The sequence below is a fragment of the Pygoscelis adeliae genome, unplaced genomic scaffold (assembly GCF_000699105.1).
Source record: "Pygoscelis adeliae isolate BGI_AS28 unplaced genomic scaffold, ASM69910v1 Scaffold82, whole genome shotgun sequence".
Classification (NCBI taxonomy): domain Eukaryota; kingdom Metazoa; phylum Chordata; class Aves; order Sphenisciformes; family Spheniscidae; genus Pygoscelis; species Pygoscelis adeliae.
In genome coordinates, this window is record NW_008824287.1 from 1,041,782 (window position 1) to 1,055,085 (window position 13,304).

Consider the following 13,304-nt stretch of genomic DNA (forward strand, 5'->3'; position numbering starts at 1 on the left):
CAGAGGTAGAAGAGCAGTTAAGAGAGACTTGATTTAATAATTTTCCAACAGCAAACATGCAGTGCCTCAGCTAGATTTTCTTGTTTGCTTGGTCACAATATTTTTATGGTCTTGTTCTGGGCTTATAGTGCAAGGGAACTTCTTGTGATAAATTGCAGATATGACAATGAGTGTCAGTATACGGTTCCCCGAGCAGATGTTCATTTAGTCTAATTTCACCAGTACTTTACTGTTCATCCAGAACAGATCTTGCCAGCTCAGGATGAAAATAACAAAGATAGCATGAAAGATCACTCTGCAAATAACCTGATCTGTTTCAGACACTTGGAGGGGGGGGTGGAATAAAACATACTGGAACTCTAGAGTGCTATGTATGTGCTAAGGTTATTACAGGTTGGATACAGTAAATCATCCATACACCCACAACCCATAGGGGTAAACTTACAAAGCCGTGCGTAGGAAGTTGCACATTAATCTACCTCTGAACAATAGTTTTTATGCCTGCACTTAAAGAACCCTTGCATTTGTTTTTAAGGTCTCTCTAGCTCTTCCTTTTGTTCCAGCCTTTCCCGGCTTTGTTGGTTTTCCAGAACAGGCAGCATCTGAACTTGAGGGTTATTGCTTGTGAAAGAACAGAAAATAATCTGTCCATTTAAAATGCAAAGGGTGGCTCTAGCTTACTAATACCCCTTTCCTTTTCTTTGATCCATAGGTGTCATATGCCCGTCCAAGTTCAGCATCAATCAGAGATGCGAACTTGTATGTCAGCGGCCTTCCGAAAACAATGACCCAGAAAGAATTAGAGCAGTTATTCTCACAATATGGGCGCATCATCACCTCACGGATTCTGGTTGATCAAGTCACAGGTTAAAAGAAAACTTTTCTTGATATATGCATGTTTTTCTAGAAATGGCAGAATTGTAAATGCATGCTGGCAGTTGAGTTTTAAGACAATATGACTTTTAGTGTAAAATGCAGTACCTGGTTCTTTGTAAGTGTAACTGGAGGCATAACTGCTGTCTCTTTCATGAGGGATCCCAAAATGCAGAATGTTGTGTACTTAGAATTGTTATATTAAAAAAGGTAGGGGCTGATTTTGGAGAACACAGCTGGGGAAGGGCATTTTTCTTTATAGGACTTCCTTTAATTTGCAAGCTGTGTATTCTGTGAAGTCAAAAAGAACATTCAGTTTGTTCATTACATAGATGAGGCCGTTCCTACAAATATTCATCTGTTCACATGTTTTTACTTCCCAGGGGTTTCTCGAGGTGTGGGATTTATCCGTTTTGATAAGAGAATAGAGGCAGAAGAAGCCATAAAGGGACTAAATGGCCAGAAGCCTAGTGGTGCTACAGAACCAATTACTGTGAAGTTTGCCAATAACCCCAGCCAGAAAACAAGCCAGGCACTCCTTTCACAGCTGTATCAGTCTCCCAACAGACGCTACCCTGGACCACTTCACCACCAGGCTCAGAGATTCAGGTAATTACCTGGAAAAGAACTGATGTTCCACCAGCGACGACAATGTGGGGCAGGTGCTGTGCAGGAAAATATGCTTTAGTTGCGTAGGCTGACCTGATTTTCTTTGTAAAATTAAATATTCTTTCCTGGAGAATGAGGAGGAAAATCTGCTGACAGCAGTAGTCATGTTGTATTTACTAAAACAGCTGAAGTACTGTACAATCAGATCTCATGAAGTCTCAGAAAAAGGGAGGACAGAATAGAGTTACACTGATAATCAAATGAGCAGTGACTATTCTGTTCTTTCTCTTTTTTAATGCTTTTATTTTCTGCTACATTATTACAGTTTTGATGCAGCTTAGACTTTGATGTTAATGACAGTGGATTGGTAGCGGGAAAAAGGCTGAGTCTGTTCCAGTCAGCAGCAGTATCATTAAATTTATTAGCCTGAGATACCTGCTTTTAGTATAAAGAGACCTTGTATTAGTCTTTGGTGTGATTCTTCAGATACTTTCGGGGATGTTTTTATGCTTTGCATTCTGAATATACTGTTTCCATCTGATACGTAAGCCAGGGTTAGCAATACATGATGTTCTCATTACTTTTATATTTGATTATAATTTTCAGGTAACCTAACATTCAAATAAAAAGTCTGCCTTCAAAAAAAGAAAACTTGGACATACTCACATAACTGAGTTGCAACTGGCTTTAGAGAATTATTCAAAAGTAATTTTAGTTTTTCAGTGATGAAAAGTGCTAATGAATTACAGATCACTTAAAGTCAGTCATTGGATACATTAAATTTACACTTGTTTTTGTCTTTGGCACACAGCTGTGTCCATTGAGGTTATCACTGAATCATTCCATGGATAGAAGGGCTTCAGTGTGCTCCCATGGAAAGCAGATTATTATATTCTGCAAAATTTGATGGTCATTTAGATTGACTGTGGAGGATTAATACTAAATATATGTAATACAATGGGGAGAATGTATTATGTTAAAGCAGTTAGAATCAAGAGTTTTTCCAGTTCCAGCAATTTTGGACTGTAACATTTTATTTCCAAGTTAACTGTAAATATAAGGTGAACAGTTGAATTATTTGCAAAAATTTCATACTAATATTGTCTAAAAAAAGACAAACCAGAAGTGGATTTTTTAAAACCAAACCCTGGAAACGAAGGTTTTCTCTAGGACTGTAGACAAGTTAAAAATGACTTTAAATGCTGTGGTGGAAATTTAAGCACAACCTCAGACTTAACAAAGCAGGCTGGGAGTTGTTAGGCTCCTTAGATGTGTGGGAAACTTGTTGAACGTTTCTTCTTTGAAAATGGAACACTATTAATAATAGTTCCATTGAGCGATCTTGCCATCTGTGAGACATTAACCCAAAGACCCTCCTTCTCTTTTCAGGCTGGACAATTTGCTTAATATGGCCTATGGCGTAAAGAGGTAATTAGAATTCCACAGATTGCCAGATGTCCGTGTTGGCACAGATTGGTGCTACAATTTATTTTTTTTAATTCACTAACTTTACTTTTTTTTTTAATTCCTTCTTTTCTTCCACCAGCATGTCAAATTCTTTTTAAGTTTGGACTTCAGTTGGTTTTGTTACTTTAAAGGCCACACGCAAATTCTGTGGGTTTTTCAACCTTTTTTTTATTTACAGGTGGGCTTTTCAAATGGTTTAGGTGCAACAGCTACAAGCATTCAAACTGCAGTTGTCCTGCTAAATGGCATTTTTTCCAGAATCAGAGCTATTAACTTAAGTTTTTAACTAATCTCCGATCTGATAATGGAAAATTTAACAGTTGAAAGCAGAACTACACTGCTGTTGTCTAAATCTTACAGTTAAGACCTTGTTTCTACTACATCTGGCTTCACAAGTTTGACTTAAATATAGCTGTGTGCACCTTAATCAGCCCTAAGTTTCTTTTGTTACAGGTTTAATACTTTGAAAATTTTCTTGGTGCTTTAGATTTGTTTTTTGTTTAAAATAGCTCTGTGTTCATGTGTATGTGCACGCATGTGTGAAAGTTCAGCTGATTTGTAAACATTTATGCTGTTTCATGAGTATGTTCAATGTTTGATCTGATAGCTAAAATGAGTTGATGTGGTGTTAGTGTTTCTTCTAATGGCACACATCAATGCAGGCGAACCTTACAGCAAAATAAAGGTGTAGTCTTATTCCTGATGTTACTGTAAGATGTCCAGCCATCCCCCACAATTAAGATGAGAAAATACTTCCTAATCTTCTGAAACGGTCTACTCGCCACACTTGAAAATTATTTGAGCTTTTTTTAAAGCTCAATACCTGTAAAATGGTATGGTAAGTATATCTTTACACTAGCTAGTAGTAGACAGTAACATGGGTTTCAACTGCTGCCACAGTAGCTATCATACAAATTGCAAATCTTAAAGACTACTTACACCACCTCTGTTTTGACTATTTTGTATCTTCCCAGAAGCACTACTTCTGGTGTTCATTAGTACATTTGTTACATTCGTGACATCCTTAGTGGTGATGGTGATACCATGAGTCAGAACTTACCACCTGATTTTTATCACACACCACTTCTCCTGGGTTCTCCTGTCTCATTTCTTTCTTGATACATTGCCAAAAACATGGCAAAACTCTCAGCCTCAAGTGTCAGGTACAAGTCAGTGGCAGAAGGATGGGTTTGTTCTGGGAGCTTTCCCTGGGTTTGCTGCTGCTTTCCCTGGAATTGGACTGGCGTGTGGTGTGGGACAAACAGGGCTTAGTCCGAACTAGTGAGAGTTTGAATTCAGATTTCCTATGACCTACAGAGGGAAAGGGAGTGTTACCTGTCTTTAGGTTATGCATCTGCTTTCTTAATATTCAGAGTCTGCAATGGTAGTCTTAAATCACAACAGGTTTTTAAGTCATTTTGTAGGCATCTTAAATTAGTTGTTGTCTGCTCCCAGCAAATCTTGAAAACTTGGGACTTGCACTAGCAAACCCTGTATTTACAGGCATAGGGTCACACAAAAAATACTTTGTTGATAAAAACTTCTGAAACTGCCTCTGAAAGATCCATAGTGTAGTGTTCCTGGGTTTGAGGGTCGGTTCGTTCTCTCCCCATGTTAATTATGTGGTACTGATGGAAAATGAGAGATGCTGATGTGGAAAAAAGGTTTTATTGACAGTAATTTCAGATCACTTGCTAGTAGCAAAGCTACTTATGCAGTAGGTTATCCTGTATTTGTGTCAATACACTTGCACTGGTTTCTTGGACTTACAGCAGCTCCTGTGCTCGTGGTACCTAAATAGTTGAAAGCTGCATAGCTCCTAAAGGTTTCCAGGGGAAAGCTGCTCTCCAGTGAACTGTATGAAACTTTAACCCTTTGCATCAGTGCAGTATTCCGGAAAAATGCAAAACTTTATAACATACTGTGTGAGATGCACAGCTTTGCATTGTACAGATTTTACAATAGCATCACTTACAGGGTACTGCATACATTGGTGTTGTACTAGATGTTAAATTTAAACATTGCAGAAAAGGTGTGTTTGCTGGCTTACGTGTTTTACTAGCACAGTTGGCACTTGTCAGCAATGGGCTTAAAGTTCCATCTTCCAGATCTCAAAAGAAGTTGAACAAGCTGTTGGCTTGTACAAGCTCTCGGTCCTGGCCTTCTTATTTACAATTCCACATACTGTGGAAGGGTCAGTATAAATTGGCCTTGTCCAGCCATCTTTGTTTTCAGCAGCTGGGGAAATACCGTGGGTTAGAGCCATGCTGAACCATTATGATAGTTACTAGGTAGTTTCAGTATGTGGGAGAGAAGCTAAAAGATGTTGTGAGAGTAGGATTTGCAAACGTGAAGTTCAGTTGGAAAATTGCCACATATTTTTATTAAACTGTCTGCAAACCTATATGTATGTCTGAGGATCCGATGCTGTGAGCATTTGTGAACCACTCATTTATAGCATTGCTACACCCCAGTGATGTTCCTCAGCTTACGATGTATGTTCCAAGTGTCTTTTTTCCTTGAATATACATATAAAGTGCCATCAGGAGTCAACAGAACGGTGAGCAGCCATCAAGCGTGTAGCTTCTTTTATGGTTATTTAATACACACTGCATAACGTTGTGCAGATTGCTAAATGTGTGTGGAAATATTACAAGTGTAAAAGGAGATATTTTGGAGAGCACAAGAGCTCACTCGGCAACACTAAGTCCGCCCCTCTAGTCCCTCAGTCATCACTCAAAAAATACGGAGGAATTACTATTCAGTTCTGGTATTAAAACTCATCATATGAAGGTACATGTGAAACTGGATTTTTATTAAGACGTTTCCTCTGTGCAGTTGTTATTTTAAAACATATCCCAAAACGTAGCTTCAGAAAGCATGTCACTTTTTTCAAACTGATGAAAGGAAAATTATGTTGATCCTGAGGGCTGATGCTGCTTAACATCTTCATTAATAACCTGAGTCACAGGCTGCAATGTGCCCTCCTTGCATTAATGGGTGACACTAAACTGGTGAGGGAGCAGGGGCAGTCACCATGCTGTTGGCCATGGCTGCCACTGGGGAGACCTTGACAAGCTAGAGGAACATGGTGAAATTCAGGAAAGGCAAATGTAGAGTTTAGCCCCTGACTGCTGTCTTCAGCTACCTACAAGGAGCATTAGGAAGAAGATGAAGCTGAGGTCGTCTTAGAGGTCAGCTGCGAAATGACAAGAGTCAACAGTAACAGGTTGCAGCAGGGGAAATTCAACTGAGTATAAGGGAAAATCATTCACAGTGAGGGTGGTGGAGCCCTGGAGCAGGGGCTCCAGAGGTGGAGTTCCCATCCTTGGAGACTTTCAAAACTTTCTTCTGCAAGGCCATGAGCAGCAGATCTAATTTGAGAAGTTAGCCTTGCTTCAAGCAGGAGGTTGATCAGATGACGTCCATAGATCCTGTCCAGCCTGTGTTCATAAACACACTACCTGGCTTTAGCTTTCCGATTCAGATGTTTAAGTTAAGAAAACAGGTCCCAAAAGACAACAGGGGGAAAAGTTAGGGTGCTATATTAGATTTCTAGGGGCTTGTTCTCTCTATGTTGACTACCCGAAGAACTTAAGAGCCTGTCAGGGACATGAAGTCCACAGTATGAAGGTATTAGTTGACATGCTCATTAATTATATTTATGCACTGTTTTACTTACTCTACAGTTGCTGCATAAATCTTCTTTAATATGTGGCCAGCATTAGGACTTTTTTATTAACTGAATTTTTTCCCAGCGAATGTCAGTTATGGACGATGTTAGGAGGAGAATTAAAATCTACCACTCACAGACATCTCTCTAAATCTAATAGTATTTTTAGCTAAAGAGGCTACTGTTACAGCTGAACCCTGACAATGGCATTTCATATTAATCCCTTAAAATAAGTCTTGAAGTTTGTGGTGGGTTTTTTTACTGCAAAATAGTAAAAAGTAAAGCATTAGATCTCCATTTGCCCTGAAACTACATTATTTTAGTGATGGGAATAAGTGGCAAATTCCTACAGGCCTCTTTAAATGAACTCATTGATAGCAGCATGTGCGGGCCCTTTTTGACTTAGATTGTCCTTAAGCCTTTCTTTTATTAGATCTTTGTCTACATCTAAGTAGGGCTTATCCTTGAAGGGAGATACATTTATGCCCAGATTTGGTCTGGTTTTAGTACAGCTCCCTTCCACTTCAGTAAGAGTTAGAGACCAAGTGTGGCCATGTAGGCATCTGCCAGGGATAGGATCAAGAACCTTCATTAACATTGGCTTATTTATTCTAAAGTCTTGGTTCCATGTAGCTTGTGCCAAGAGATATATTTAGAATAGACCCCTCTTTTTACTTGGTAGGTTTTCTCCGATCACAATTGATGGTATGACGAGCCTTGTCGGAATGAATATCCCTGGTCACACTGGGACTGGATGGTGCATCTTCGTCTACAACTTGTCTCCCGACTCGGATGAGAGTGTGCTGTGGCAGTTGTTTGGTCCCTTTGGAGCAGTCAATAATGTCAAGGTGATCCGTGATTTCAACACCAACAAGTGCAAGGGATTTGGCTTTGTCACCATGACCAACTACGACGAAGCTGCCATGGCGATTGCCAGCCTTAATGGATACCGTTTAGGAGACAGAGTATTGCAAGTTTCCTTTAAAACCAATAAAACCCACAAATCCTGAATTTCATATCCTTACTTACTAAAATATATATATATAAATATATATACGAACAAAACAAAACAAAAAACTCTTCAAGGCTTATATTCAACCATGGACTTTATAAGCCAGTGTTGCCTAAGTATTAAAACATTGGATATCCTGTGAGGAACAGGAAAGGATTTTATAATGCTTAGAAAAAAAAAAAACCTTTGATGCATTGAATGTTCTTTCATAGCTGTCGTTGTTGAATATAATATACATAGATAACAATGTGCAGGGATTTTTACCCGGCCAGCTAGTTTTACTACCTTCCTTGAAGGTGGGTCTTTTTAAGATGACCATTCACTCATTTGAAAAAAAATAATAAAACAAAAACAATTTTTACAAACTAATGGGATTAAAAGCGAGAAAAAAGATTTTTGTTTTCTTTTCTTTTTTTCAAAACATTGATTGAATCAGATTGGTAAACCCCCCACATAAATTAAAGAGGAACAATAAAAATTGCAAAAAGAAGAACATAATTTTGCAACTTTTTTTATTTTTCCTTTTTTCTTTTGTATCATGTGAACTAAACAGTCTTCTGTTAGGGAATGGGGTAAAGGGGGATACCTGATGACATAACAATTTAAATAACATTAACAATGTTGCCAAAGAGGTGGTCTCTTTGCTGAAAATGGGTTTCAAGAAAAATCTATTTTTATAAAATATAAAGAATTTTTACAAGAGAATCTGGATTTGAGAAAAAAATATTTTGACTGGCTAATTTAGGGGAAATTGACAACTTTGTCATGTTCATACTGCACTGGTAACTTTTTAGAGATCAAGATGTGTGTTTTAAACTGGATTAGTAGATTGTTTTTTGAAGGATGGGCTACAAACAGATGATCTTCGTATCTTTTCATAGCATGTAATAAAAATATTAAATACAGTACGGGAGAGTGTTCTTCCCAGGCACGCAGTTACCCACAGTCAAAACCCAAAAGCAAGGAGATGAGTTGCAAGACGGTTTTTCTTTAAGTCATCAGTATGGGATATCAGCAGAACAAAAGTTAAAAAAATTAATTTTTTGATCAAAAACTTCCTTGGTTTGAGCAGTAGGTGCTACAAAATTATTTACATATCTTAGTATCATAGTTAAATGTAATGTGTTTAGAAAAACTACATTTGCTTTAAATTTGTTAAGAATTTTCAAATTCACTTTATAGCCCAAGCTAATATAATTGGGCTGTGTTGGCACATTTGGAACACTGTTTATGTTGCTTGAAACACTTATTTATTTAATTGCCGATGTGATGCATATGGCCAAAATCAAATATAGCTAGTTTGGCTAGTCTACTTATTTGTTTACTTAAACTATGGGAAGAAGCATATTATTGTGTCATTTTGTTGTGTGTGTATGTGTATATATAATATAAATATATATATATATAAAGTTATTTTTTCTTTTGGTTAATTTATTATAAGTTGTAACACTTTGCTAGTTTTGTTTGTATATGTCTTAAAATGTTTTCTTATGATACTTAAGTGACAGAGGTATCAAGGTAACTTGTGTAGAAATATTGTTTGATATATTGTCATGTTTGTTGTGAATATTTTTTCTTACTGCACAGTAGAAAAGAAAACAACTGGGTCTTTATTTTAATGTAATTCAGATTGGGGAAAACAGAGCTAAGGGAACAAAATGACTGAGGGGGTGCTCTCCCATGTCCAGTGCACTGATCATTTTAGTATGTTTGTGCTTTGTACGGTTATATATTTAAAACAAAAAAGGGTCATGCTCTTCCCTGAGTACTAGAAACAGTTACTCGCTATGCATAATCTAGTTGATAGTTAAATTTGCTATTGCTTTTCTTGTCTTGTTATATAAAATCTTTTCAATACAAGTTTAGTCTTAATGGTAATAAAACGTTATGGTTATTTATAACTTGTGCTTATTTTGTGCATTTTTTCCATGCTATACCCACTAACTGCATGTAGACTAAGTATTGTTTTTTCACACTGAAGAGGCAAACTTTTGTAGTAGACAAATAACTAAAGCAAAGGCTGCATCATAATTTTATCAGTTTTTTACTTTAACAATGTTAGATTTTAGTTTAAAGGAACACTCATTCAATGTTCAGGGAAACCTTTATACATCATCTGCTATGAATGAGCGCAGTTTGCTGGGAAAGTTTTGATGCATTTGCTAAGCATTAGTGGGGAAGGCATGTCAGAATCTTTTCTCTACGATGTGTTTTACTATCTGAATAATAATAATAATTTAAAGAATCTTTCTTAGGACCAGGCAGTTGTATACTTTAGTTATAATGAATGACTTCATGTTAACCTTGCTAGTTTAGATCATTTCTGAGGGAAAGTATTGTAAATGTTTTTTTCATAACCTTGTTGTGTTTGAATTATTTGTACTTTAATTGTCCAGACAATAAATGAAAGTGTGTAGAATGGCTATGGACTTTCCACCTTTTTAACCGTGTTCAGATGTTTTAGTAATCCCAGCCGCACCTCAAATGAGGTAGATGTTAGAGTCTGATTTCAGAAGCAAGGTCTTCAAGAGAGAAACGTACTAGTCAAACCAGATTGAACATATTCATTATTTGTTTTTCTTTCTGAAGGTTAGAAAGAATCAGCCATTTAATTTAAGATGTTGAACACCAAATACCAAACTGTAACTGTAACTTTATTTATTTGAATGTGGAAGATACCGAAGGATTTCTACTATATACAGTATTTTTACACAATGAAAATATTAACTCAGTCAATATCAACTCTTAACAAAAGTAGCAAGCAAATTTCAGCGTTAATACAGTTTTTAAGCCATCATTTAGTTTGACTTTTCTATGAATATGCTATGAATGTCATGCAATATGAAACAATGTACATATCTGCTGTACAACAGTATATATGATCACATTCCAAATTTGATTCTTTTCACCATGTGTTATAACTAGAGTTGATACTTCTTTCAGTTGACTGGTTTGAATCCCATTAATACAAATATTCACTTCATGTTTATGTTCTGTAACATTCACTAATTGAGAATATGTACCTTGTAAAACTGCAGCATTGAATTTCGTAACTGAGATTAGGAAAACTATATCAGAGGGCTGGATGGACCGTGTGGTTCTTCAGCTCCTTCACCTATTTAATAAACTCGTGTTTTTGTGAGATTAAGTTACCATGTTGGTTATAATAATTAATTTCAGGCCACAGAATGAGTTTGTTCTTAAATTTACAGCTTGCTTAATTCATCCTTAAATCAACCTTACCATTCCATAGTAAAATACGCAAGTCAGTAATTTGCTATGTTTAAAGACTCGGCTCTGAAAAACATTGTCCTCCCATCTATCTATATATATGTATATACACATGCTTTTGATGATATACATATATACATACACTTCACAATACAGTGTAACATGCACCAGCCCATTTAAAAAAAAATAAATGCACTTTCCATTTAAGAAAGAACCATAGTAAATAGTGTTTGTTATAAAATAACACTATCTACATTATAGCTTTTGTTAGGTTCATCGCCTAATTTTTTTCCTGTCCTTTCTTCAGTGTACCTTACACTGTCAGAAAAGGAGTGAGATGAAAGTCACCATACAGTCTAGATGCTCATAAGACAGCACTGGGACTGTACACACTGGCATTTTGCTGTTGACTTCAGAGGCGCCAGTTTTGATCCAGACTATTTCCCTGCTTCCACTTGAAGTTTGGCTACTGATCTTCTACATCTCATTCATGTAAGGTACCTATTTCTCCATTCGCTTGCATCAGTGAGCTTAGGTGAGCTGTATGAAAGCTCACATACATGTGTAATACAAGAGAAAGGACTCGGCCAGTTTTAAGGATCTGGTATGTAAAGTTCAGTCTCCCTTTTGAGAGTATCACGAACGTACACGGGATAAAAGTAGTCACAGACTGGCCCTTGGTTCACTGTTCTGATCCTATGTGAGTGTTTTTACAAAGTCTTACTGAAATGCAATTTCTGCCCAGCTGGGATCAAAACCAAATTTCACTAACACTCATTCAAAGTAATCAAGTTTTATATTTCTTTCCTGAAAGGGTAATCACTCTTTCTGCAATTAGCAAGCCTGCTACATAAATGGAAAATCACCTGGGGGAGGGTGTTTCAAGTGTGTTCACTTTATAGTCTGCTTCAGACTACCTTGGGCACAGTAATGGGCTTTGAATGAATGGAGAGGGGGAGCGTATGTTGAAAATGATGGCTGGCATATTCAAGATAGCAGTGAGCTACTCCTAAATTTTTACTGTGGGAAGTCAACCTACCTAGTGACACTGAATTTGTAGCACTCTGGTGCCATTAATGGTTCCCATTGGGATGGTTGGGCAGGGGGCCCTGGATGTACCACGCTTAGTGGAGGCTGCTGCCTGGGTACTTGAATTGGCCTTGGGATAATTAATGGGGAGATGTACACCCAGAAGGTGCCCTGGGGAACCCCTTTCTCCATTGCCTGTAGCAGGAGCCAGGCAAGGCTGTTAACTTGTACATCTCACTCACGTGACTACAGATAGATGAGGTAAAGCCAGGTCAGTGCATGATGACAGAAAAGATTTGTTCTCTGCCCTGGATATCTTACAGGCTGAGCTTACCGCACAGAAGTAATTCATTGTACGTACAGAGCAAAATGAAAGGAGATCAAATCCAGCATAACTTTATGAAAGCTCTGACATCTTGGACTAATCCAGTATCTGTTTTCTGAAAATAACTGACTACTTAAACCCAGAAGCTGTGATGGAACCAACCCAGCTGAGTTTCAGTAACTCATAAGGGGGCAAATCATAGGGGCAAACAGGAACTTCTGCAGGAAGGAAACAAAAAGCAACAACCACACACAAAGACACACATACACTCCCTGTACGGTGTTCCTCCTGGGTGTTGCTGCAGTGCAGCCTCCTGACCCCATGCTAAGGAAATTGCTTTCATCTCAGGCTCATCAGGGCGGTACCTTCAACAACCAGGAGGACACGTACACTGGTGCGACAGTCGTTTCTGAGGCCTTTCCCAGAAACACAGTACGCCACTCTGGTGTGCTTGAGACATTCAAATGCAATTGAGTGCGGTAAGGCTACCAGGATGAGCAGGGGAATGGAAACATACTCTACAAAGGGTCACTGAGCTTAAATTGTTTCTGTTCCCACAAACCCAAAACTTCCCTTTCAAAAAGCCTGTTCCCTGTAGCTCTACCAGGGATAAGCATTAGAAAGGGCTGTAGGAAGGCAAGCGACCAAAAGGACGGGTCACATAAAGGCAAACTATTTTGACTCACCCACAATTGAACACAAATTAGACTGGCTCTTTCTGATGATCAGATTAGCAATTTTTGGAAATATTCCTTCAGTAGAAATAACTGGGAAGATGGGGACATGGATACACACACACAAAAAAATGACAACAGCTGCTTTTCAGACAAGGTTTGAAGTTTTGTCTACCACACCCCTAAGGTATCACTGATATTTTTAAACACCAGTCCAGCATATTTTAAAGAACTTAAAATATTTCATACTTAATTTCATTCAGATTTTAAATATTATGGGGCTGCAAATTATTTTTTGTGCAGTAGCAAAAAAATAAAATCCTCAAACCTCTATCCTCTCCATTCCACAATAAACCTCCAGTCTGAAATCACCGGGGTTTAGAGCTGCCAGCAATCGTGACCCAACTACTG

At 37.8% G+C, this 13,304-nt stretch overlaps 1 protein-coding gene across 6 annotated transcripts in view; it reads left to right on the forward strand.

Annotated features, from left to right (window-relative positions):
* The window catches only part of ELAVL4 (ELAV like neuron-specific RNA binding protein 4), a 65,927-nt gene extending 55,141 nt beyond the window's left edge, over positions 1-10,786 (forward strand). For 2 of the 6 annotated variants that reach the window (XM_009318708.1, XM_009318710.1), the window contains exons 4-7: positions 713-866; positions 1,257-1,482; positions 2,872-2,910; positions 7,305-10,786. In XM_009318708.1, coding sequence (XP_009316983.1) covers positions 713-866; positions 1,257-1,482; positions 2,872-2,910; positions 7,305-7,632 — 747 coding nt within the window. In that variant the 3' untranslated portion in view covers positions 7,633-10,786. Of the gene's footprint in view, positions 1-712; positions 867-1,256; positions 1,483-2,871; positions 2,911-4,670; positions 4,679-5,187; positions 5,201-7,283 lie in introns of all 6 variants that reach the window. The other 4 variants (XM_009318713.1, XM_009318712.1, XM_009318709.1 and 1 more) reach the window with 3 other exon arrangements.
* The last annotated feature ends 2,518 nt before the right edge of the window (positions 10,787-13,304 follow it).